The following is a 24603-nucleotide window of genomic DNA, read 5'->3' as shown; positions in this document are numbered from 1 at the left end:
CTTACTTTTGTGTGATCTGGAGCAAGGTGCTTCATCTGCGTGTGCCTCAGTTTCCTCATCTGCAGAATCAGGATGATAACCATGCCTAACGCGGAGGGTGGTTGTGGTATTTAAATGACTAAACCAGTACTGCTTGCCGTCGAGTCAGTTCCAAAGTCTGTCTGAGGAGAACTGCTCTGTGGAGTTTTCAGTGGCTGATTTGCTGGCATTAGAGCACCAGACCTTTTCTTTGAGGTGCCTCTGTGTGGACTTGAACCTCCAACCCTTCTGTTAGCAGCCGAGCATGTTAGCTGTTTGCACTACCCAGGGGCTCTGATGAAATGAGTAAAATGTATGCAGAAGCACTGAGTGCCTAACAACCTGATAAAGCAATGTGTAGTAGCTGTTATCACTGTTGTTGTTAAGTAGTAACAGTAATAGAAGTATTGATGTGTCATGGCATCTTACATTTATTGACGTTTCGGACTGTCTCCTTCCTATATTAGATGGTCTCAAACTACTATGCTTCTGACTGAAATGTGTTCTCTTCCCCCCTTATTAGGCTGTTAATGGTCATTCTTTATCTCTGTCTCATGTGTATTAAGCAGCCTATGCCCACAAGCCTCTCCTTTTAATTTGATGCTTTTAACCACATGGAATGATATACCAGAGACCATGTCTTGCTGTGATGATGTGTAACCTAGATGAAGGCTCAGTTCTTCACCAATAGGGCCCATCCCTCAAATTTGCACAGAATCCAGACTTTCTGGAGCCATGGAGGCTCAACAGGCCCCCAAAACTATTGCTCTGAGATAGATAATCTTCAAACCTTACATCAAAAATATCCCCCGAAGTCTTCTTTAAACCAAACGATAGTTTAGCTTAACTAGTAGACAATGTGTACTTTGAGCATCGGGCTCTTTCAAGAAGTGTCTACATGGGATCAAGTTGACTGCAGTAACTTGAAAGATTAGATAGGAACCTTTGGGGACAGAGAGCTTATGTTAATAGGGGAGGAACAATTCAGAAAAGGTTGCATGACTTTTGTAAACAATGTAATCATTGTTGCAGAATTGTACATGTAGAAACTGTTGAATTGGTGTATGTTTTGCTGTATGTATTTTTAGCAACACAAAGAAAATATTATTAAATGAAAGAGAGGCTCAGGAAAGGACCATTAATTTGAATCAGACTTCACACTCATATGAAGGTCCTCCAGTTTACTCTTTGCCATTATCTCTAAATGAGGTTATACTCCTAGTCACTGCATTTTACCTGTGTCTCCTAAAAGCATTACAATGTTCTTTGAAAATATTGAAATAACATGACTTGTTACTCTCTTGACATTCCTTCATTTTTTCCCATATACTGAGGACCTAGAAATACAACTTACTGGGAAACCCTGCTCCCAATACAGTGGGTGGAGTTCCTGGCTGTGTGAGGGGACATTGGTAGTAACTGGGGGGACGGTCTTGGGGTAAGAAAATGGGGCTGTGTTTTTTTTGTTCTGTGCTATTTCTAGAAGTCTCCTGCAGGTACACACGTTCTCACAGGTTCTTTGATTCCACCCAGGTGAGTTAAGAGCAGCCACCCACTGTTGTCAAGTTGATTCCGACTCATAATGACGTTATAGGACAGGTTAGAACTACCCCATAGGGTTTCCAAGGCTATAAATCTGTACGGAAGTGGACTGCCATATCTTTCTCCACAGAGTGGCTCATGAGTTTGAACCGCTGACCTTCCTGTTAGCAGCCAAGTGCTTTGACCACAATGCCACCAGGGCCCCTCAGCTGGAGCATAGCATGTGCCTAACTCCTGAGAACTAAGGTGTCATATATTAGGTATGTAATTCGGCAGAATCTGCAGGGCCAGTTGTTTTGGGGGAATCACCCGCCACTAAATCTAAACATTATTCACTGAGCACGGTATCGTCCTAAGTTCCTGTGTGTTCTTGGTTGATAAAATCACTTGCTGTCAAGTCAGCTCTGACTCGTGGTCACCCCATGTGTGTCAGAGTAGGACTGTGCTGTGTGGCATTGTCAGTGGCTATTTTTTCAGAAGTAGACGGCCAGGCCTTTATTCTGAGATGCCTAGAAGTGGACTTGAACCTCCAACGTTTCAGTTAGAAGCCAGGGGTGGTTAACCGTTTGGACTACCCAGAGACAACTCTTCATTGATAGTGTGGTTTAAATAATTTTTATATTCCTTATATTCTTTCTCCTCTTCCCAACCCCAAATTGTTTTGACCTAAAATGCTGTACTCACCTTTCCAGCAGGAATTCTCTGTGTTGTATGAGTTATGATTTCCCCGGCCCCCTACTCTAGCTTCCTTTTGCCACTGGCGGGGAAGAGAGACTCTTGGTTCATTTTTGCAAAAGTCTTCAGAGGTTATTGGACAAGAACCTGAAAAGCTCACCATTCCAAACAGTTAAAACTAAGGCTCAGCGTGGCTTTCCCTGTTGTGGCCACCCTTGTTCCTGGTGGTACAAATGGTTAACATGCTTGGCTGCTAACCGAAAGGTTGACGCCTCAAGCCCACCCGAGGTGCCTTGGTTATAAGGGCTGGGTGATCTACTTCTGAAAAACCAGCCATTGAAAACCCTGTGGAACACAGTTCTACTCTGAAACCCAGGGGGTCACCGTAAGTCAGAATCAACTCAACGGTAGCTCTTTGTTTGTGTGTATGGGGTCAGCATTGTACAGGGATAGCTGGGAGTGGTATCCCAAGTTGCCTGAACCAATGAATGAAATAAGAAACTAGAGTCTGTTGAATTAATATGTCATCAGTCCACTTGACTGCTAACCAGAAGGCTCGTGGTTCAAACTCACCTGCCACTCCTCGGAAGGAAGATGAGGCAATCTACTTCTGTAGTGATACTGCCTAGAAAACTCAAGGAAGAGTCACTATGAGTTGGGTCCGACTGGAGGGCAACAACAACAACAGTTCACTGTACCACAATGGGGGGAGGGACAATATGCTTTATTTGGGGGAAAAAAAAAATTCCTTGGTCTGCAGATCATCTCTTAAGATTTTGAGGCATCCGTTAACAAAATTATCAACTTTGGGAACAAAGTTCCCTACATACAGGTATATAATATGTATGTCCTACCCACCCCCCACTCCTCGGAAGGAAGGTTGGGCAATCTACTTCTGTAGTGATAGTGCCTAGGAAACCCAAGGAGGGGTCGCTATGAGTCGGGTCCTACTGGAGGGCAACAACAACAACAACAGTTCACTGTACCACAATGGGGACGGACGGACAATATGCTTTATTTGAAAAAAAAAAAAAAAAATTCCTTGGTCTGCAGATCATCTCTTAAGATTTTGAGGCATCCGTTAACAAAATTATCAACTTTGGGAACGAAATTCCCTACATACAGGTATATAATATGTATGTCCTACCCACCCCCCACTCCTCGGAAGGAAGGTTGGGCAATCTACTTCTGTAGTGATACGGCCTCGGAAACCCAAGGAGGGGTTGCTATGAGTAGGATCCAACTCGACGGCAGCGAGTTGGTTTAGTATATACAGGTATTTTTTTACATCATGGATATAGCTTTAATAACTTTGAATGAATGGGGGGATTTTGTTTTAAGGTACTGCTAGTCATTGGCCAGGACAAGACCGAACGTGCTACCTGTTGAAATACTAACAGGCTTGAGTTCTGCAGGAAAGTTCACAGGATCTCACTATAACTGTGTGCTGTAGGTTGAACTGGTATGAGCATGCCTAAGCCTGCAGTTGTTTCCTAAGCCTGCAGTTGTTTGGTTTCTTTTCCCCCCCTTAATATTAAGGAATCTGATGGTAAGCATACTTTTCTAACAGTTTGCTTTTGGGGGTAAAATAATCCAAAACTTAACGTTGTCCAGAACCCTCAGTCCCAAGTCCTGTATCCAGAAGTGCTGCAGTTTTCATTAAACTCTTTATGAAAGAATGCTACATTCAACTTTTTGTTGTTAAATATTCCTGTTACAAGAAAAATTTTCATATTTGTTGCTGCTGCTAGTGCTATCTGGGGGCTCATTACCTTTATTAACGGCTTCCAGGGACTCTACGGATGTCAGTAGGGCTTGAGTGAAGTTTTAACTAGTGCTGATGAGTCAGTTCCAACTCTTGCCCACCCTGTGTTTGTTACTGTGTCCCATAGGGCTTACAATGGCTGGTTTTTTAGAATCAGATCAGCAGGGCTTTGTTCCAAGGCACCTCTGGGTGGATGCAAATCTCTGACTTCTGGGTTAGCAGCCTAGGGTGTTAACTGCTTGCACCATGTAGGGGCTCCCGAATGAGGCTTGGCCCCTGGAATATTTGGGGACAGGTGACTCCTCAGGAAACGCTAGTGTTAAAGTAGAATTTTCTTAATATGCATTCTCTAGTGTTAGTCCTCAGCTCCATAGCCCCCTCCCCAGCAGCATTCTAGAATCCTCTTCTGGAATCCTACTTGTTGTTGTTGTTGTTATTTGCCGTCGAGTCGGCCCCGACTCATAGCGACCCCTCCTTGGGTTTCCGAGGCAGTATCACTACGGAAGTAGGAATGCCCAACCTTCCTTCCGAGGAGTGGCTGGTGGGTTTGAACCGCCAGCCTTCTGGTTAGCAGTAAAATGACCACCAGGAGGGGAACCCCAGAAAGAGAAAGATTATAACACATGGAAACAATTAGTCCAAAGGACTAATGGACCATGTGAACCCCAGCTGACATGACCCTGAGCCCAGAAGAACTATGTGGTATCCAGCTACTATTGCTGATCACTCTGAAAGGGATCACAATAGGAGATCCTGGATAGAGTGAGGGGAAATGTGGAACCAAGCTCAAAATCGTAAGACCAGGCTTACTGGTCTGATAGAGACTGGTGGAACCCCTGAGACTATGGCCTTTTGTCATCCTTTAAGCCTGGAACTGAACTCACCCCTGTGGCTCAATTTTCAGCCAGGTTATAGGAGAGGCCTATGAGGTGAAAAATAACACCAGGGAGGTACCACTCATGAGAATAATCAACAATATGAGATCAAAAGGGCAGCATTTGCCCAGGGATAAAGCTAAGAAGGAGGACTGGATAGGAAAGGATGAATGGAAATGATAAGCACAGGGAGGAAGTGGAGAGAGTGCTGTAAAATTGTGGGGATTGCAATCAACGTCACGAAACAAAATGTGTACAAATTGCTGAGTGGAAAACCAATTTGCTCTGTAAACTTTCACTCAAATAAGCAATAAAAATTAAAAAAAAAAAGTATCTGTGGGCAGAAACATGATATTGACATATCAGCATGAAGAATGGAAAACTAAAATTCCCCGATCATTTCCAAGAAATTCACCATGTGATTTCTAGATAGATGTTTTAAAATTGCTCCTTTACAAGGTCCTTAAGATGGTGTGTTTCACTTTTAAGGGCAGGGCTGCACTGCTGGGAGATTCTCTGGTGACAGAAGGCAGCCACAGTGACACAATGCACTGGAGTTGATGTGTGGCGTTTTGTTGGTTGGTCTCTGTTTACTTATTCGTAATCACGGGTGCATTCTGCTGTGTGATACTGTCAAGTCGTGTCCCTCATTATACCGCCCATTTGAGAAGAACAAGGACAATGCTGATTTCTGGACCTTCTGGGTTTTAGGAAAATATGTATTGTGTGTCAGGGTGACAGAGAGGGACAGCACTGGCCCCACGTGTGTCAGATCCCAGGGTCTGCCATGTGCTTTGCAAGCTGCAAAGTATTTCCTCTAAAGGGGGCTCATCCCACACCACTGTTCCCTGCATTTGTCCTTAAAACCTAGACAAAGCCGCCTTAAAAATTCATTGAGGAAGCAGCCAGTTCACATCTTGTCCTTGTGCCCTGTGTCATGAACATGTATTCTTTCAAGGAAAAAAGAAAAGAAAAAGAAAAGAAAGAAGGGGGAGAGAAAGGGAGGGGGGAAAAAAAAAAAGATTGCCATCCAGTGGAGGAAAACGTAATTCCCGGCTCCATTCAGGAAAAATGCAAACTGAAATATGCTTAACTCTTTGAACTTGGCCGAGGATTTCATCACCATCTGGGTTTTTTTCCTGGCGTCCGGAGCGGGTGCCGTGTGCCTTTAAGGAAAGAGGTGGCTCCCCAAACTTCGCTCTAGTTGTGGCTCTCCGTTTCTTGGTTGGGCAGGAAAGCGTTAATTTCTTATTTGTACACTTTTTTTCCCCCGACTTCCTTCCTATTCACTTCATTAAACCTAGAGGCAGTTCGGCATGGGAGCCGTCTGTACGTTGAATTAGGGCTGCACTTTTGCGCTACACGTCACCAATCGGAAACTGGGGGTTTGCGTCTGTGATTTATTTCTTTATTGTGCTGGTAAAAGGTTTGGAAGGGAATTCTTTCTGGGGGTAGGACTTTAGCGTTGTGTAGCAAGTTTTTGGTTTGTTTTTTTTTTTTTTAAATGTTGTGCCCCTTCGCCCTTAGTACTGAGTTGAGTCAGTGAGCCAGTTGAATTTTTTTTTCTTCCCAAAAAGCAGTTTAAAACCTCCATGAATAATTTTACTTACAGGCAGGAGTAATGGTACCCACTCTTTAAGTAAGAAAAGCATTGGGCAATATTTGGATCGATTTCCATTAGAAAAAGACCCTTAGAAATCCCAGGGCAAGGAGGGCTGCATATGGATGGGTTTGGGGTCTTGGGGGAGGAGGAAAGTCAAATGTTTTGTGGCTCTGTGCATTCCTGCATAAAACCTTAACGTTAGGGGAAGAATGGGCAGGACTTTGCGTGTTGTTTTCCTAGTCCTTCCAAAACCTAAATTTATTAAGAACATGCACGTACTAGCCATTGTAACAAAAATTATTTCCCCAGCTCTGTTTGCAATTTTGTTCTCGCTTCTTAGCTACTACCAGATTTGGAGATTGAGAAATCCAGATATCAAAAGCTCATGCTTTGTTCCCTTTTTATAAAATTAAGGGCAGGGGGGAAGGATGAGAGTAGAAATACCCCTTTTCACAAAGCCCCCTCATCATTTCTCGCACTGAAAAAGAACAACAATGAAAATTTTTACAGCATGAAACTGAAAGTGAAGTGTCACAGTTGTTCGGGATTTTCCTTAAAGAGAAAGAATAGCATATTGAGTTAAAATAGCTGAATCTTCTCAGTCCATGGCTTTTACTTACATGTACAGAATGGGAAAAAAAATATTTGTCTTCTATTTTAAAAATCATTTTTGACTGCTCCCAGACCATGCAGTCTGTGTTTCAAAAGACACTAAAATGAGGTTTAAAATACAAAAAAAAGCATACCTTGTTTTAATTTTTTTAAAATAAATTTAAATATTAATTGGTATTCTTATTAGCTTAATTATTTAAATGAGAGCCAGACTCAGAAACCACCTGAGCTAAAAAAAAAAGAAAAGAAAATCTCTTAAATCTGCTGCCTGGAATAATAAGGGGGAAAAAATATGATAAGTACTTGTCAATATTAAAACAGGCTGGAGGAGGAAGGCTTTGGGCCTTACTGTAGTAGGTAGAATGAAACAGCAGATTTGAGTATCCACAATCCTTTCAGTATTAAATTTTCAGTAAAATAAAATTACTTGTATATGAAAACATAGCCTTTCCCCAGCTCTCTTTTTTTTCCTGATCAGCTGATGAAGAGACTAGCAGCTCGCTGCTTTGCTGGCTTGTTAATTTTATCCCCACTAACTGTGATTTCCGATAGCAGCCGGTCTGCTGATAGTGGTAAGGTAAATATCCTTTTTCGTTGCCGTCTTGAAGATTCAGTAGAAGTACATCTCAGGCATGTGTAGGTGTGTAACACGTCAAAAGTCGGTGCTCGCCGGGTATCTGTGTGCAGCCGGGTGCTCGAGGAGAGCAAGACCATTAACTGTTGACAGTCTTGCATGCTGTATTTATTATTAGCATGTTCAGCCTCCGAGATTGCCTCCTCTCCATCTTCGCTGAGCTGCAGTGGGTTTAGCTGGATAGAGGGTGTCCTGCTTTTAGGCAAATGAATATTAATGAAATAATGTGGGAATCTTTTTTTTTTTTTTTTTTTTGCATTTTCTTTCTTTTTTTTTTTTCCTCCTAACTCCTCAAATCTCTCTCCTCCTCCTTAGTGGTTCTCTGAACACTGGGATGCTGATGGAAATTGTCTTTTGATTATTAAGGCCTAGGCGCAGGCTGTCCCCGAGGACGCTGGCAGTGTTCATGTTGCTTTTCTGGATTTGCACGTTGGAGGATGCATAGAATCATCTTTTTTAAAAAAACCCACTGGCATTTTTAACACGCCAGGTTCGTTTGTGTTCTGCACCAGGATTTCTTCACCAACCCTTTCTTTTTACAGGAGGCTTTGTACACAAGTGAAAGACATTATGTCTGAGCTGTAATCACTCTTTATATTGATTGTTATACTCACATGATCATAAATATTAGCCATGTTTGGTGCTGTGGAGAAATGAAGGTAATTGCCTTATGATTAGAGCGCTTCCCGCTCCGAGAATGGATTGATTAGCATTTGCATACTGGAGGCAATATTGAGAGGCAGGCGGAGCAAATAACAACATCAGTTATTTGGTGGGGGTTTGAAAAAGCCATCTTACAATGTAATTTAGAGATCTTTTTAAAAAATTTCTTTTCCATGGTGAAATATTATTTTATTTGTATTTTTGGCATTTTTCCCCTTTCTTTTTCCTTAAGTTTTGAGATGTACCAAGGGGGGAAAAGAAAGTTTCAACTTCTGGGTCTGTCACATGGACCTTGTAGGCATTTCTGAACAGGCGCCTTCTCTACCTGGCTGTTTTTATAGCTATTTTATTATCTCTCTGCATTAGTGCTGCTGGCTCTGGTTTAAAGCAAGCATTTGCAGGTAATTGGGGAGAAAAAAAAAAGTGTGTGTTATTTGTGTGTGTGTTCTTTAAGTGCAGATTCAAGTGCGTTTACCAAGGGATGTGGCTTTGTATTTCCCTGGGTCCTTTTTTGTTGTTGTTTTGTTTCCTAATTGCTATGTTAGAACGAAATCTAGATGGCATTATGATTTATGTTGTGGATCATAAATAAATTGATGTAAAAGCGCAGAAGAAAAGGTTGAAGCTTGTATGATTATAAGGATCTGTTCTTAGGGAAATTTTGTTTCTTCGCCCACTCCACCACCTTTTTTATTATTATTATTATTATTATTATTATTTACCTTTTTTCCCACCCCTATATTAATGAGACAATTAAGATCTTTTTGTTGAGCTACAGTTCCATTTGGATTTGGTTATCTTCAAACACTTGAATGTATAGATCTTTTCATATTTGTCGTATTCTTCCTTACTGTTACTGTCTCAGGCCCTCAAGGTATTTTGCTCATGAAATAGAGTTGGGTTAAAGATGCATTTACCCAATATGGTGGCCTCGTTTTCTTCTTACTCCACTGATTATTGTTAAGTTTTCATTTTGAGGTTTTTATGTTTCGATATATTTTTTTCCAATTGGTTTGTTTCATTTTATCCAAATGATTCACACTGTATTTTTTTGTCTTCGTTATTTATTATTTATTGTCTTGACATTTTTCCCGCTTGTTTCCAATGAACAGGCCATTGAAGACGGCAATCTGGAAGAAATGGAAGAGGAAGTACGGCTTAAGAAGCGAAAAAGACGAAGAAATGTGGATAAAGATCCTGCAAAAGAAGATGTGGAAAAAGCTAAGAAGAGGAGAGGCCGCCCTCCGGCTGAGAAACTCTCCCCTAACCCCCCCAAACTAACAAAGCAGATGAACGCAATCATAGATACTGTGATCAACTACAAAGATAGGTGAGTGTTTCATTCATTCTCCTTGATTATTTCTTACCTTTGTAAGCGATAGTACCCAAAGAGCAAGATTTATGAAGCTGGGCTTTAGGGTTCTTCCTACTTGTGACTCATGAGTCTCTGCAAAGGTGTAAGTGTCGTTGTACCATATTGAAAATGGTCTCCACTGCTATTGTGTGTAATGGTCCATCAAATATTGTCTAGTATATTTGTAAATAGGGGCTTAGCTTACACTATAAAGAAAAAGAAAAATTCTAAACCAGAGAAAAATTGTTAAGGACCTTTGAAATACCGTCATTTATATGGAAAGAACTAGGACCAAGTACTTTTTTTTTTTTTTTTGAGTTGTTTGAGAAACATCTTAGTATAATTGGTAAGTATTTTCACGTTAAGGCTCTGTTTAAAACCAAACAGATGCTTCATTGAGAACACTATTACCTATTTCTTCCCAAAACATTTGAATTACCGAGCACTATCTGAGCCACCTTCTCCCTAATAACACTACATAGCTTGACATGTCAGCAGATTTACCTTTTTCTCATTGAGCCTCAGTGGCACAGTGATTAAGTGCTTGCCTGCTAACCAAAAAGTTGGCAGTTTGAGTCCACCTAGTGGCTCCAAGGAAAAAATACCTGGAGATCTACTCCTATAAATACTGTAGCCTGGGAAGCCCTAGGGGACATTTCTACTTTGTTGCATGGGGTCTCCATGAGTTGAAATTGACCCAATGACACTTAACATCAACCTCCTTTTTCTCATGGGCCATTTGGATGTGAACTTTGAGGAGGCTGTGCTGGGCATGCTCCTGAAACCATTTTAAACAATGGACAATGATTCGAAAACCAGAGCAAAGGCATCTAGGGTGTGTTGGCCAGGCCTGTGCAGTAGAGAAGACCAACTACATTTTGGTTAGTTGATTTAGTTTCCGCTATTGTCACATGAGCTCTGGTAGCATAGTGGCTAAAAGCACTTGACTGCTAACCAGAAGGCTGGCGGTTCAAACCCACCAGCCACTCCTCGGAAGGAAGGTTGGGCAATCCTACTTCCGTAGTGATACTGCCTCGGAAACCCAAGGAGGGGTCGCTATGAGTCGGGGCCGACTCGACGGCACATAACAACAACAACAACATATTGTCACGTGATGAAGTTTTAACTTGAAGATCACAATCTGTTTCATTTGAAAACATTGATGGGGAAACCTGTTGTAGCATTTTATTTCTCGAAAGTGTATAGTGGCATTGATAAGCTTCTGATCACTAAGAATGTTTGAGCTAGTTAGTGTTGCTCTTCATACCCTCAAGTTTTTGACATAGATAAGTTGCAACTTTAGTTTTTCATTGTAGGTTTAGTATGGGGAAGAAAACCTCATTCTAAAGATTAAATAGCATAAACACAGTAAACTTTCCACCATGAGATTTTCTTGTTGAGAATCGTTGTATTACCTGTAAGGAGTTTGCAGAGAAGGTAAAAGGGGGAGGACAGGGTAGGAAGAGTTGTGTGTGGACTGGTCACAATTGCTTGCCCCTCTTGACCAACCAGATCTCTTTCCCCTTTTTATAAAGTGTCTCACCTTTAAGAATTCCAAAGGGTCCTCCAGGGCAGCCCCAGATCCTGAGTTTGGATCCACTGTCTGTTGGCAGTTGACACAGGGCTGATGGCAGTCTGAGAAGGAAAAATCAACCACAAATCCCTTCTCTGCCCAGAGTAAACGTGAAGACTTCTATGTAAACCAGGAATCAGTAACTCTCTGCCTCACGTGTCCTTTCACCCCAGCTCTCTGGGCAGCAGGAACAGTTTCCAGGAAGTTCTGTAGCTTATGCAATTACACCTTATTTTGTCAGAAAAATATTAGTACAGAAAATCACTCTGCATGTACCTCTACCGTTGGTGCTTTGATCTCAGGAGAGCTAAATGGCTGTTTGTAGGACCAGGTGTGCCCTGATATTTGACAGGCGTTTTGCTCATTAACTCTGAGAAAGGCCCAGAAAGTCTGTGGGATTTAAAAGCCAGAACCATTAATCCAGGCTGATGGCCATTCCTTCCTGATGTAAAGGGGACACCAACTGGTGGACCACATACTCTCCACAGAATGTTTTTATTTGGGGCCATGTTGCTTAAAATAAGAAGAGCGAACACATGGAACTGGAGAGATTTCTGGTAAAACTCCAATTATTTTTAAATTTTTATTAAAAAAATCTGGCAGTGGCTGTCTGTCTACCTTTCTCTCAGGTAATAATCAGTTGGGGCATAGAGGTGGCCACCCTGATTCTATGGGGTATCATGCTCTTGATTGTCACAACCCCATCACTCTCGATCATTTCTCCAATGTGGGGTGCCTGTTGCCATTTATCATCAGGCTTTTTCTACACCTGGCCCACGACATTCATCTGTATTACCTGTTGGCTCCATAGGCTTTTGAATTTGTGACTTCCTACTAGGCATGGCTACAATCTGGCCTATTTCCTAGAAACTGTTCAAAATACGGAGAAGTGTGAGGTTATATCTGAAGCCTTAACTGCCCATAACGTAAGAAACACTGGTGATATGATGGTGAAGCACTCAACTGCTAACCGAACAGTCAGTGGCTTAAACCCACTCGGTGGCTCCATGGGATAAAAGACCTGGTGATCTGTTCCCATAAAGATTACAGCTCAAGAAACCCTACGGGGCAGTTCTACTCTGTCCTATAGGGTTGTTATGAGTCGGAATCAACTTGGCAACAGCAACACAGCCATAGCGTGGTGATTTAGAACTCCTTTCTTGAGTGTAATTGCCTGCATTTGAATCTGGACTTCAGCATTCACCAAGCTGTGTGACAACTGGGCTATATAGCTGACCTCCCTGAGCCTCAGTTTCCCCATCCACAAAATGGGGATAATTCCTATACTTGCTTCTAAGGTCATTATAAGGGTTCATTGAATTAATACAACCCAAGTTCATAGAAGAGTTAAATTAGTAGTAGTCAATCTTTCAGACTCTAAGTAGCTAATCAGGTGAGTGAGTGGATTACTGAGCACCAGAAGGATACTTGCTCTTACTGGTTTCTACCTTTTTCTTTCCAAAACCAGAAAATGCTCTTTGACCTGGATATGTTCTTGAGCGTGTCTTCAGCTGTACCATAGGGAAAAAAGACATAAGTATTTGAGTATGCAGACATTGAGTAAGCTGTGCACCACCAACCCTTTTCCTGATTTTATTTTATTTTTCCTTGAAAAGTACTCTCTGGTGGCCCATCCCTTAGTTCCCACAGTCAGGTACCTTCTGGAGAAGGGCTCAATCCCCCCCACCCCCCATCCGTGTTTCATGTGTGTTTAGTTCATGTTAGTAATCCTCAGGAAAAAGAACTTGCTCTATTTATGTTTTGTATTTCTCTTACCAACTTGGAGCACAAGTAGGAGGCTCTCAAATTAGGAAGGCCTTAATTGGCTACAATGTCATATTTTTGGTTGGTTATAGAAAAACTGCTAGTGGGAAATGTACATCTCCCTGTGTTGAGATTTTTTGCACCATTTAAGACAGTTGCTAATTTAGTGACTCCACCTACCTGTAAAAGAGCTACCACCTGTGCTATCCCCCTCCTAGTGATGGTGGGCCCTGACAGGTAGCTTTGCAGCAGATTAAATAAGAACTGCTGTCTATATTTAACTGGTATATAAGAAGTAATTAGCTGTCACGAGACAGTTTTTCCTTTTTCTTTTTTTCCTAAAGTTCTTGCAGGATTTGGGGGCAGGTGTAGCTGTATTTTGATGCAGAGCTAGGATCATTTCAGGGTCTGTGGATTGCTTTTGTGCTCAGAGCCAGGTCTGTTTTCTAAAAGGAGGATACTTTTAAAAACGTGACCCTAAAGAGCTAGTAATTTTGTGTGAGTCATAAATGTACAATCCTCTTGTGGTCGTTGCTATGAGAGGTAGTATTGTCCTGTCCTGTTGCTACTTGTTTCCACCATTTTATTTCCTCAAATAGGAGACTTTATGAGTAGTATTAGAAGACTTTGTTTTGACTTATTAAGCATGCTTTGTTTTTTGTTTGTTTAGAGGGCTTTTAAAATCCTGTTCTCAGTTTGTGTAATATTTCACCTAAAGCTCTCTATCGTTCTTTAACATGGCGTGTTAGGTTTTTGAGAAGAGAGTCACCCTAGTTTACATTTGTGCCCCAGAGTTTAAAATGAGGATGAGACACAGGATAAGATGGTCAAGAGCAGGGTCAGGCAAGACTATTCCAAGTCTAGACAAAGGTTCCTGGTTATTTGAATAAATGAGAGATTCCCAAAGAGATTTTGACGTTAGAACGGACTTTAGCTATGCCTGCTCCAACTTCCAGGCATCCCTGGGAGGTGTACATGAATGGCTGTGCACTTTGCTGCTAACCAAAAGGTTGGAAGTATGAGTCCACCCAGAGGTGCCTCAGAAAGATCTGATGATCTGGTTCTGAAAACTCAGCCACTGAAAACCCTGTTGTTCTGGTTACCTAGTACTGCCCTGACAGGAGTATACCACAAGTGGGATGGCTTAAACAAACAGGAGTGTGTTCTCTTAGTTTGGAGGCTTTAAGTCTGAGTACAAAGTGCCAAGCTCTAGGGGCTGGGTGAAAGCCCCTCAGCCTTGGGCTTCAGCTCTGCCTCCAGCTCCCAGCCCATTGGAGCTGGAGGCTTTTCTTCAGTCAGACAGCTGCTGGCTGCTGAGGCTGCCAAGCCCAAGGTTGACAAATAAAAAAGGCACAGTCTAGATATTACCAAACCACATGGCAGGCCATTAATTTAAGTCCTTAAGTGAGTCCCAAGGTTGGCAGAGCATGGCAGGCTGCTGAACAATGACACAGCTACATGTAGGGTCCAAACGTGCCATAAGCTAGAGACCATTCCCAAAGCTGCTGCTTATATTTGGGAAGCAGACCACATACCCAGAGCAGCTACTCAGCTGCTTGTGGTAGATCCCACCATGGAGTTGATTGCCAGTCTCATCATGGGGAATAACTACCACCAGCTGTCCAGCCATTCAACCAAGCCCAGCCAAGCTGACATACAAACATAACCATCACACCTGTGGAGTGCATTTCTTCTCTGATACACAGGGCGTGCCGTGAGTCAGAGTTGACTCAGTGGCACTGGGCCTGTCCAACTTCCTGCCAACCCAGATCTGTTCCCCTGTACCAACTCTGACTGCGGCCACTGAACCTCCTCTGGACATTCCAGCATTCACTCCATATTAGGGGTCGTTGCAGACATTAAAGGGCAGCGCTAAACACAATAGTTGTTCCTTGTATTCAAGCGGACACAGCCGTCTGACTTCTTGCTATTTGTTCTTCAGAGAAGCAAATCTGTGTTCATTCCAAAAAACATCCTTGAAGATATTTATGAACAAACACATTGTTCTGGTTACCTAGTGCCACTCTGACAAAACATATATACCACAAATGGGATAGCCTTAACAAACAGGAGTTTATTCTTAACAATTTGGAGGCTTTAAGTCCAAGTTCACAGTGCCAAGCTCTAGGAGCTAGGTGAAAGCCCCTCAACCTTGGGGTCCAGCTCTGCCTCCTGTTCCCGGCCCACTGGAGCTAGAGGCGTTTCTTCACTCAGACAGCTACTGGCTGCTGAGACTGAGAAGCCCCAAGGTTGACAAGTGAAAAGGCACATCCTGATGTTACCAAACTGCATGGCAGGTCATTAACTTAAGTCCATTGTAAGTCCCAAGGTCGGCAGAGCATAGCAGGCTACTGAGCAACAACATGGCTACATGCAGGGTCCAAGCCTGCCATAGGCTAGAGACTGTCCCCAAGGCTTCTCCTTATATACAGGAAGCAGACCACAACCAACTCAAAATTAAGGAGCTCTGGTGGTGCAGTGGTTAAGGCATTTCGCTGCTAACCAGAAGCTCAGCAAGGTCAGAGTCAACTCTATGGCAATGGGTTTGTTTGGTTTTCAACTCAAGATTGTGTTAATTTTTGCCAGCAACTTTCACACAGAGTTCACTTATTTTTGTATTTTTCTATGACTCGTTGAACAACCTCATGCTCACCCTAACACACACACATACACACACACACGCTTCTCTCACATGAATGTGGCCAAGGCTAGCCTTCAACTAAGAATTTTTCCTTTTTTTTTGAACTTACATCTGTTGATTTATTTATTCCTAGTCAGTTTCATCTTATTGATTATTATCCTATCATTCTAGCCTATTGATGTCACTCTGAATTTTTACTTTTTTTTTTTTTTTTAATGTTTTCTTGCCTTCCTGAATTATTTGTTGGTTGCTTGGCTTGTTTATCATCCTGTGATTTGATGCAAGCATTGCTGACAGTATCTGAAGGATAAAGCATAGATCCCCATATCATGCCCCTGAAAATCATTCCATGTTGACATCAGCTTACTAACTATTAATCCTTAAAGTTGATTAACCATCTGTGAACTTACATGCCTACGCTGTCATGTTACCCACATTTATGTCTCCTTGCTCAAGGTTATCAAGACACACTAAAACCAAGATACACCATGTCTGTTGTCTGTCCAGCCTATCAACCTAGAAACCCTTCTGAAAAAAGTGAAATAAAGTTAGCTGTCCAGGACGTTTTCTAAGAGACCTCCTATACAAAAAAAAACAAAAAAACTTTGCTGTTGAGTCATTTCCAATTTATAGTGGCCCTATAGGACAGAGCACAATTGCCCCATAGGGTTTCCAAGGCTGTGATCTTTACGGAAGGAGACTGCCACATCTTTCTCCAGTGGAGCAGCTAGTGAGTTTGAACTGCTGACCTTCTGGTTAGCAGCTGAGTGCTTTAACCACTGTACCCTCTGCTGGCACTTAAGGATGTTATTTATCTCTTCTAAATAGCCTCGTGGCAGACAAATAATTCCTTCTAGATTTTTACCAAGGTCAACATCTAATAGTGGTTTCAAATTTCTCTCTCCGTTTGAAATGGGGACGTTTGCTTATCTCTAGCCTTCTGATTCCATTTCTATTCTCTGTGATTTCTTAAACGTTATTAGCAGGAGCAATCAGCACATGCTTTCAGGATATAATTAGTTTGCAACTGGACAGTTGAACTCAATTGAAGCAGCTTGATATGTTCTTTCTATCAATTCGCCTATCAAGAGCTTTTGTTTAGCATTTATCATGTCTTGCTTTTCAAGTCGGAGCATTGTTCTCTTTCCTAAAGACTCTGGAAACAAAATTTGAGTAGAGCATTGTCACCTCTTCCCTCTCCATCAATTATTTGAAGACTATAGCAGGAGAGTCCATGAAGACCAGACCTGTTATTGGCAGATGGTTTGGCCTTCAGGCCAACTTTAGAATGGACACGAGAAGCAGTGTTGCAGAGCAGAACTATGCTCCATAAGGTTTTCAGTGGCGTAGCGCCTAAGGCATTTGACTACTAACGAGAAGGCTGTTGGTTCAAACCCACCAGCTGCCACTCCTCGGAAGGAAGACTGGGCAATCTACTTCCATAGACAATACTGCCTTAGAAACCAAAGAAGGGGTCACTATGAGTTGGACCCAACTCGATGGCAGTGAGTTTGTTTATTTTGGTTTTATGACCTTTTGGAAGCAAATTGCCAGGCCTTTCTCTGAGGCACCTCTAGGCGGGTTTGCACCATCAACCTTTTGTTAGTAGCCCAGCACGTAATCATTTGCACCATCCTAGGACTTCTCCTAAGAGGATAGAAGGACATTATCTTGTGTTTATGGTTGCTTCTGGAAAAAACTTTTTATCAGGTAACCATGTTTACCTGGGAAAATAAAGCTGACATTTCTAATTACAGTACCTTCCCAAGGATGTGGTATGCCACAACTCTAAGGACTAATTGCACTTGTTTAGGAGTCTGTGGGTAGTGCAAAAGGAGCCCTGGTGGCTCAGTGGTGAAGCACTCAGCTGCTAACCAGAAGGTTAGTGGTATAAACCTACCAGCTGCTCCATGGGAGAAAGATGTTGTAGTCAGCTTCCATAAAGATGACAGCCTTGGAAACCCTATGGGCAGTTCTGTTCTACCCTACAGGAACACTATGCATCAGATCAACTCAGTGGCAGTGAGTTTGGGTTTCTTGGGTGATGTGGATGGTTAACACACTTGGCTGCCAGCTGCAAGACTCGAAATTTGAACATACCTAGAGTTGTCCCAGAAGAAAGGCCTGGCAGTCTGCTTCCAAAAAATAACAGCCATTGAAAACCCACCCTGTGGAGCACAGTTGTGCTCTGACACACATGGGGTCACCAGGAGTCAGAGTCAATGACAACTGGGTTTTTTTGGGTACTTATTTAATTCATGTACACACTGACAAGTAATTTGTAGCATTTCCCTTATATTTTCTCTTGGTGAACACTCTTTATGCTATTAGTTGTTGTTGTTGTTGTTGTTTGCCGTCGAGTCGGCCCCGACTCATAGCGACCCCTCCTTGGGTTTCCGAGGCAGTATCACTACGGAAGTAGGATTGCCCAACCTTCCTTCCGAGGAGTGGCTGGTGGGTTTGAACCGCCTGCCTTCTGGTTAGCAGTCAAGTGCCTTAGCCACTATGCTACCAGAGCTCCCATGCTATTAGTAGACCTGGTCTTTTGTATGTTTTTAAATTTTGTTGTACCGTTGTTCTCCCACTCTATCCAGGATCTCCAGTTTTGACCCCTTTCCAAGTGGTTGGCATTGGTAGCCAAGCACCATCTAGTTCTTCTGGTCTCATGGTCCTTTAGTCCTTTGGACTGTTGCCATGTACCTTTGACTTTCTTCACTCTTCTTTGCTGTGAATGAGAAGAGACCAATAATTGTATCTTAGATGGCCACTCGTAAGCCTTTAAGACCCCAGTCACTATTCACCAAAAGAAGATGTAGAATAATATTTTTGTGTACTATGTTTTGTCAGTTGAACTTGAGCAGGCCTAGTGACTCATTCCCTCAACGTGCTTAGTTTTGACTAAGAAGGTATCCTACCTTTGCCACCTGTTAGCCTTACACTGCATATGTACGTTTTTATATCACATATAAATACATATGTAGGAATATTGTCTGCCAGACCTGTGTATGGTTGTGGGTATATTCCCATTCTCCTGTCCATACCTAATCTTCTTGCCTGTCTACTTGTGTATCCACGGATAGATTACTGTTTGCTATTACTGATGATGCAGTATTATGTATGCAGTAGTATTTACCGTTATCGTCTGTACCTCTTGTGTGCCTCTCCGTGTCTTCCTTTTCCTTGGTGATATTGTGCTAGCCACATGCTTTTGTTATATTGCTTTTCCCTTCACCCATATCAACATCAGTCTCTTAACTATTCATCTGTTTTCCTTCTCTTCCCCTCCCCTCCTGCTCTGGTTACCTAGTACCACTCTGACAAGAATATACCACAAATGGGATGGCCTTAACAAACAGGAGTTTATTCTCTTACAGTTTGGAGGCTTTAAGTCCAAGTTCAAAGTGCCAGGCTCTAGGGGCTGGGTATAAGCCCCTCAGCCTTGGGCTTCAGCTCTGCCTCCAGCTCCCAGGCCACTGAAGCTGGAGGCTTTTCTTCACTCAGACAGCTGCTGGCTGCTGAGGCTGCCAAGCCCAAGGTTGACAAGTAAAAAGGCACAGTCTTGATATTACCAAATCACATGGCAAGCTATTAATCCAAGTTTATTGTAAGTACTAAGGTTGGCAGAACATGGCAGGCTGCTAAACAATGACATGGTTACATGCAGGGTTCAAGGTGCCATAAGCTTAGAGACCATTCCCCAAGGCTTCTGCTTATATACAGGAAGCAGACCATATTCCCTAAGGCAGCTACTCAGCTGCTCCCAGTAGATTCACCATGGAGTTGATTACCAGTCTCATCATGGGCAATACTACATCCAGCTGCCCAGCCACTCAACCAGGCCCAGCCAAGCTGACACACAAACTGAACTACCACACCTCCCATTCCTGGTAACCATTTCCTTCATTTTGAGGCCTTTTTTTGAAGGCCAGCATAAACCCATCCCGTTCTCCAGAAGGGATGGGCTACTATTTAAAAGTGGTATTCTCAGGGTTTTTTCTCCAAAGAACTTTACCTGAGGTGCATTGATGTGTATGCTGTGCTTGAAAGTTTGGTTGCTTTGGTTATAAGCCTACAACTTCAATCCAAAGGGGACTATTCCTATTAGCACTGTACTGTCTTTCTGATGGTACAACATACCTTGTATGTTATAGCAATGTACCTTTCATGAAACAGAGTCATGTCATTATTTAGTATTCTTGCTGTTGCTATTTCTTTGTTTATACTTCTGTTTTTTATTCTGACCCGATCAGATTGCTGATTTGCAGTGTAAGCCTGTCCCTGTGTGATCCTAACCAGAATCAGTTGAAACCAAATGGTTTTGCCAGGTCTTTATTTCTGAGCCTCACAGCCCCACCAAACTGTAATCTATCTTAGACCTTAGAACCACGCCTTTCTTTTTTCTGAACTGTTTAAAATGCTTTTAGTAATGGGCCCAGGATCAGGTTTGTTGTTGGCAGCTTTCTCTCTTTCACAAGTGTATGTCGTAAGGTGACGTGGCCGGCTAGAGTGTCTGTCCCCTTGGTTCATACTACCACCCACCCAGAGACTCAGGAGGAAACAATGAACATTTCCCCAGTTGGAGCCCTCATTTCTACCATGCATTCAAAATGCCAGCTCCCCTCAACACTTAGAGAGCTCTTTCCGAGCATCCTTTCTCTTCTCCTTTACTGGCCTCATCCCTGCTGTCCTGGACTGACCAGCAGCTGCCGCCCACCCTTCTGCACACACCCTGCCTTAAGTTTATGTACTCCTCATCTGCCTTTCTTCATTAGCTACAAATCTACTGTGTCCTCCCATCACTTTAGAACTTTCCAGTGCTTCCCTGTGTGAGGCCAATCAAACTTTTCAGCCTAGGAAAAATCATCTTTCTTTGCCTGGCCCTAAGGACCTTTCCAACTTCAATCTCTGGCCCTGCTCTCCCAGTAGTCCCTTCTGTGTCTGACATACAGCGTGTTCTGTTTCTGGAATGCAGCACACATGTCCAGGCATCCACCCCACGGTGCTCATGGGTCCTCTTGGCTGTACCTCCCATGGGAAGTTGGCTCTGGGGCCCAGTGGGTCAGAGGGATTTACACATGCCCAAATGCAAGCTGTGTACACCAAAGGGTGCCATCTCCCTCTGCCTCACTATGTGTGGAGGAGAGGCTCCCGATATTTGTCCAGCCCATCAGCTACTGCTGCACAAAAGGAAAACCAGGGAAAAGGTTTCAGAAGTCCTCAGCTGAAGTGGCTTCCCCAGAGGCACATGGAAGGGCTAGAGACCTCAGGTGGTGGCCGAGTGTCTGTCCCAGTTAAGGAGCATCACTTCAGGGATCTCTTCAAAGGGAACAGCATTCTGGGAGGTGGTCAGCTGACCACCTCAATGGTGTTCAGAAAGCGCCCTAGCACCTTCTGTGAACTGGATGCTGTGATAAAACATGTTGTCCTATTCAATCGTCACACCAACTTTCTGAGGTAAGTATTATCCTGGCATTACCAAGGAAGAACTGGGCTCAGTTAAGTTAAAATGAGCTTGCTAAGATCCCACATCCCTAGCAAATAGCTGCCTTTCCCCCATGCTTCTGAAACAGGTGGATGGAAAATGTATCCTAAAGCCCAGGAGGGACATGTATGGAGGAAAATGAGAACCAGTGAAGAGGCATATATGTGTGAAGGAGAAGGAAGAATAGTCCCAGGAGAGTGTTGTTATGAACTCTGCTTTTGTTTTTCATTTCTGGAAAATAATATATTTCTTCAGAGTGAGCTTCTATCTGTAACTCTTGGGGATCTTCTCAGCAACCGTCACCAGTAGGTGAGGAGCCTGAGGCTAAGAGAGGTGAAATGAACTGCCCTCAGCTGCCCAGCCTAGGACCCTGCGGGCCTGGATGTGAACCTGGGTCTTCTGACACCAGTATTCTTTCTACTCTACCGCAGGTGTAACGTGGAGAAGGTGCCCAGTAATTCTCAGTTGGAAATAGAAGGAAACAGGTCAGGATCTGTCTTGTTGTGACCGTATCTCTGAATACAGGTATCCCTTGGTTCATGAAATAGACGATGTGTAAAGGGTCGCCTTGGGAATCACTTTCCTCCGGTTGCCTCCTGATCCCTGCCTTGTGGAGCGGGAAGGAGGCAGAGTGATGCCGGAAGCCTGTCTGGCTTGTGCTATGGTGAATCAGGGTGTGTCCATTCTGCAAGTGTGCTTGGTCCAGAGGCCTGGCCGAGTGTGGGAGCTCAGAGCTGGGCTGCTGCTGTTTCCTGCCCAGGGCTGCTTCTGTTGTCAGTGTGATGGGCTGCTTAACTTGGTGTTGTCTCAGTGCAGAAGCTTAAAAAAAAGCCCCTATGGGTACTTGAACTCCTATAGTATGTGCAGAAGCCAGCGTTCTCAGGCTGTGTCTGGAGGGTGGTAGGCAGAGGGGCCAGGTGCCGACTGGCATTCCTGTGTGCACACGGAGCAGGGCTTCCAGACGTGACGCCTGGGCTGACCTGCTATGGATGGTCTGAACACATCTGCTAACCTCTGCCTCTCTTGGGTGCAAGGCAGAAACGGTTCTCTGCTAGAGCGCATTGTGCAGGAGGATTGTCTGTGCATAACCTACCAGGGTTAGGAGCCATTATAGGCTTTCCTTATTTCGTTGCACTTCATTTTATTGCCCTTGGCAGATAATGCATTTTTTTTCCCCAAAAATTGAAGATTTGTGGCAACCTTGTGTGGAGCAAGTCTGTCTGCACCATTTTCCCAACAGCATGTGCTCATTTCATGTCTTTGTGTCCCATTTTGGTCATTCTCATAATAGTTCAAAATTTTCATCATGCTATTGCACATCTTTGGTATTGCACACTTTATAGACTGCAGTGGAGTATAATAAACATAACTTTTACATGCACTGGAAAATCAAAAAATTTGTGCGACTTGCTTTACTGCGATCTCTGCTCGCTTTACCGTGACCTCCGCTCACTTTATCACAATGTTTGCTTTATCGTGAGGGTTTGGAACCAAACCTGCAATCTCTCTGAGGTATGCTTGTATCACTGTATTGAAAGTAGCACTTCCTTCACCCTTTGAGTAACTGTACATGCTTGTCTTTACCATTGATCAAGTATTTTGCCACCATATTCCAATTTTGTCAATTGACCCAACAATGCCATTTACAGAATCTTTTACCACTAGCATAGGACCCAGTCTAGGGCCAGGGGGAATATTGAGCCTGTATCCTGTATTTTAGAATGCAGGCCGATGACCAGTTGTCACATTTTTCTTTAAATAAGGTCCTAAAAACTGGAAGAGGGCTCAGATTTTTGTCTGTGCATATCTGTATGAGGAGTCCCTGGGTGGCAGAAACAGTTAAGTGCTCAATTACTACCTGGAAATGGATGGTTCAAACCCACCCAGAGGCATCTTGGAAGAAAGAACTGGTCGTGTGCTTCCAATGGGTCACGGTCTTGAAAACCCTATGGAGCACAGTTCTGTGTCACCATAGTCAGAATCAAGTTAGGCAGCTGGTTTTTTGTTTTGTTTTAATGTCTCTTTTTGTTGTTATTGTTGTTATGTGCCATCGAGTTGGACCCGACTCATAGCAACCCTTCTTTGAGTTTCTGAGGCAGTATCACTACGGGAGTAGATTGCCCAACCTTCCTTCTGAGTTAATGTCTCCGTAGAGATGAAACTGTTGGGCAGGGTGGTCAGTCTTTGATACTTCTTACTGTTGTGGCTGTTCAGTAAACAGTTGCTGACACTGGACGCCAGATGCACAAAATACCACGTCTGCTGAAAAATGTCAAAAATCATGATCTGTTTTCACCATGATGAGAAAGAACTCGGTCTGGATTTGAATTTGGGACTTGAAAAACAACACACATCTGACTTTATTCCTTTGGGCTGTTAAAGTATCAAACCCATTTGGATAAACCACTTTCTCGTCCAGTACACAGAGGGTTACTATTTAGGAAAATTTATGAAGGATGGCTTCTTGATCTTGGACACAGTGAAATAAATATTTGAAGGGGAATTAGGGATAGAGACTCTTCCATTTATGGGGTGGGAGATGTGTTAGGCCAAGAGACTGTGGCATGGATCATAGAAGTAGGGGTACACAGCAGAGAGGCCATCCTGATTAGAAGAGAAGGTCAGTCAGTGGTGCAGATTATTTTGCAGAGAGTAGGGACTTAACCTGAAGGGCTTTGCAAGCCAGACTGAAAAGTTTGAATAAAGTTGGAAAGTCAACAGTCACAAGAAGACTTTTTAAATTGCTTTTGGGTTCATTTGCCCACTCTCCTATTCTTAGGGTTTTCATTGGCTGATTTTTCAGAAATAGATTGCCAGGCCTTTCTTCCTAGTCCAGCTTAGTCCAGAAACTCTGCTGAAACCTGTTCAGCATAAGGGCAGCACCCAAGCCTCCACTGACAAGAGGGGTAGTGGCTACACATGAGATGCACCGGCCAGGAATCAAACCCAGGTCTTCCACACAGAAGGCGAGGATTCTGCCATTGAAATGGATCACAGCTGTCTCGATCCCACTGGAGCATGGGATCAGCGTGAGTTGGGGGCTGACCTGACAGCAGCCAATGGCAACCTGTCCTTAGGAGAAAGTAGGAAGTGGGAGAACATGACAGCCAGTGAGCCCTTATTTTTGAAATGGGCTAAGTTTCTTTCTCATTTTACAGTATTGGCCCTGAGTCTTAGAACATTCAGCTCTCTTCTTTATGAGCACAGATGGCTCTGGACTTACCTCCTTATAGGGTCTAGAATTCCCAGGCTGCAGACAGAGACGTCAGATCAAGACTGTTGAAGCCGTTAGCTCCTTGTTAGAAAGCCCTGTGACATATCACTGGGCCAAACCACCTCATTTGAAAAAAAAACCAAAAAAACTTTATTTGAGGTGAGACCCAGCAAATTAGGGTCCTCTTT

At 43.2% G+C, this 24603-nt stretch overlaps 1 protein-coding gene across 1 annotated transcript in view; it reads left to right on the top strand.

Annotated features, from left to right (window-relative positions):
- Positions 1-24603, top strand: part of SMARCA2 (SWI/SNF related, matrix associated, actin dependent regulator of chromatin, subfamily a, member 2) — a 239576-nt gene that overhangs the window by 198573 nt on the left and 16400 nt on the right. The window contains exons 27-29 of the mRNA XM_042780710.1: positions 9500-9717; positions 21105-21173; positions 21633-21686. Of these exons, the coding sequence (XP_042636644.1) occupies positions 9500-9717; positions 21105-21173; positions 21633-21686 (341 nt within the window). The remainder of the gene's footprint in view (positions 1-9499; positions 9718-21104; positions 21174-21632; positions 21687-24603) is intronic.

The sequence above is a fragment of the Orycteropus afer genome, unplaced genomic scaffold, assembly GCF_000298275.1.
Source record: "Orycteropus afer afer isolate SDZICR_OR568_19922 unplaced genomic scaffold, OryAfe1.0 scaffold00005, whole genome shotgun sequence".
NCBI classification, from domain to species: Eukaryota; Metazoa; Chordata; class Mammalia; order Tubulidentata; family Orycteropodidae; genus Orycteropus; species Orycteropus afer.
Note: the sequence above shows the minus strand (reverse complement) of the source record. Positions and strands in the feature narration are given on the sequence as shown.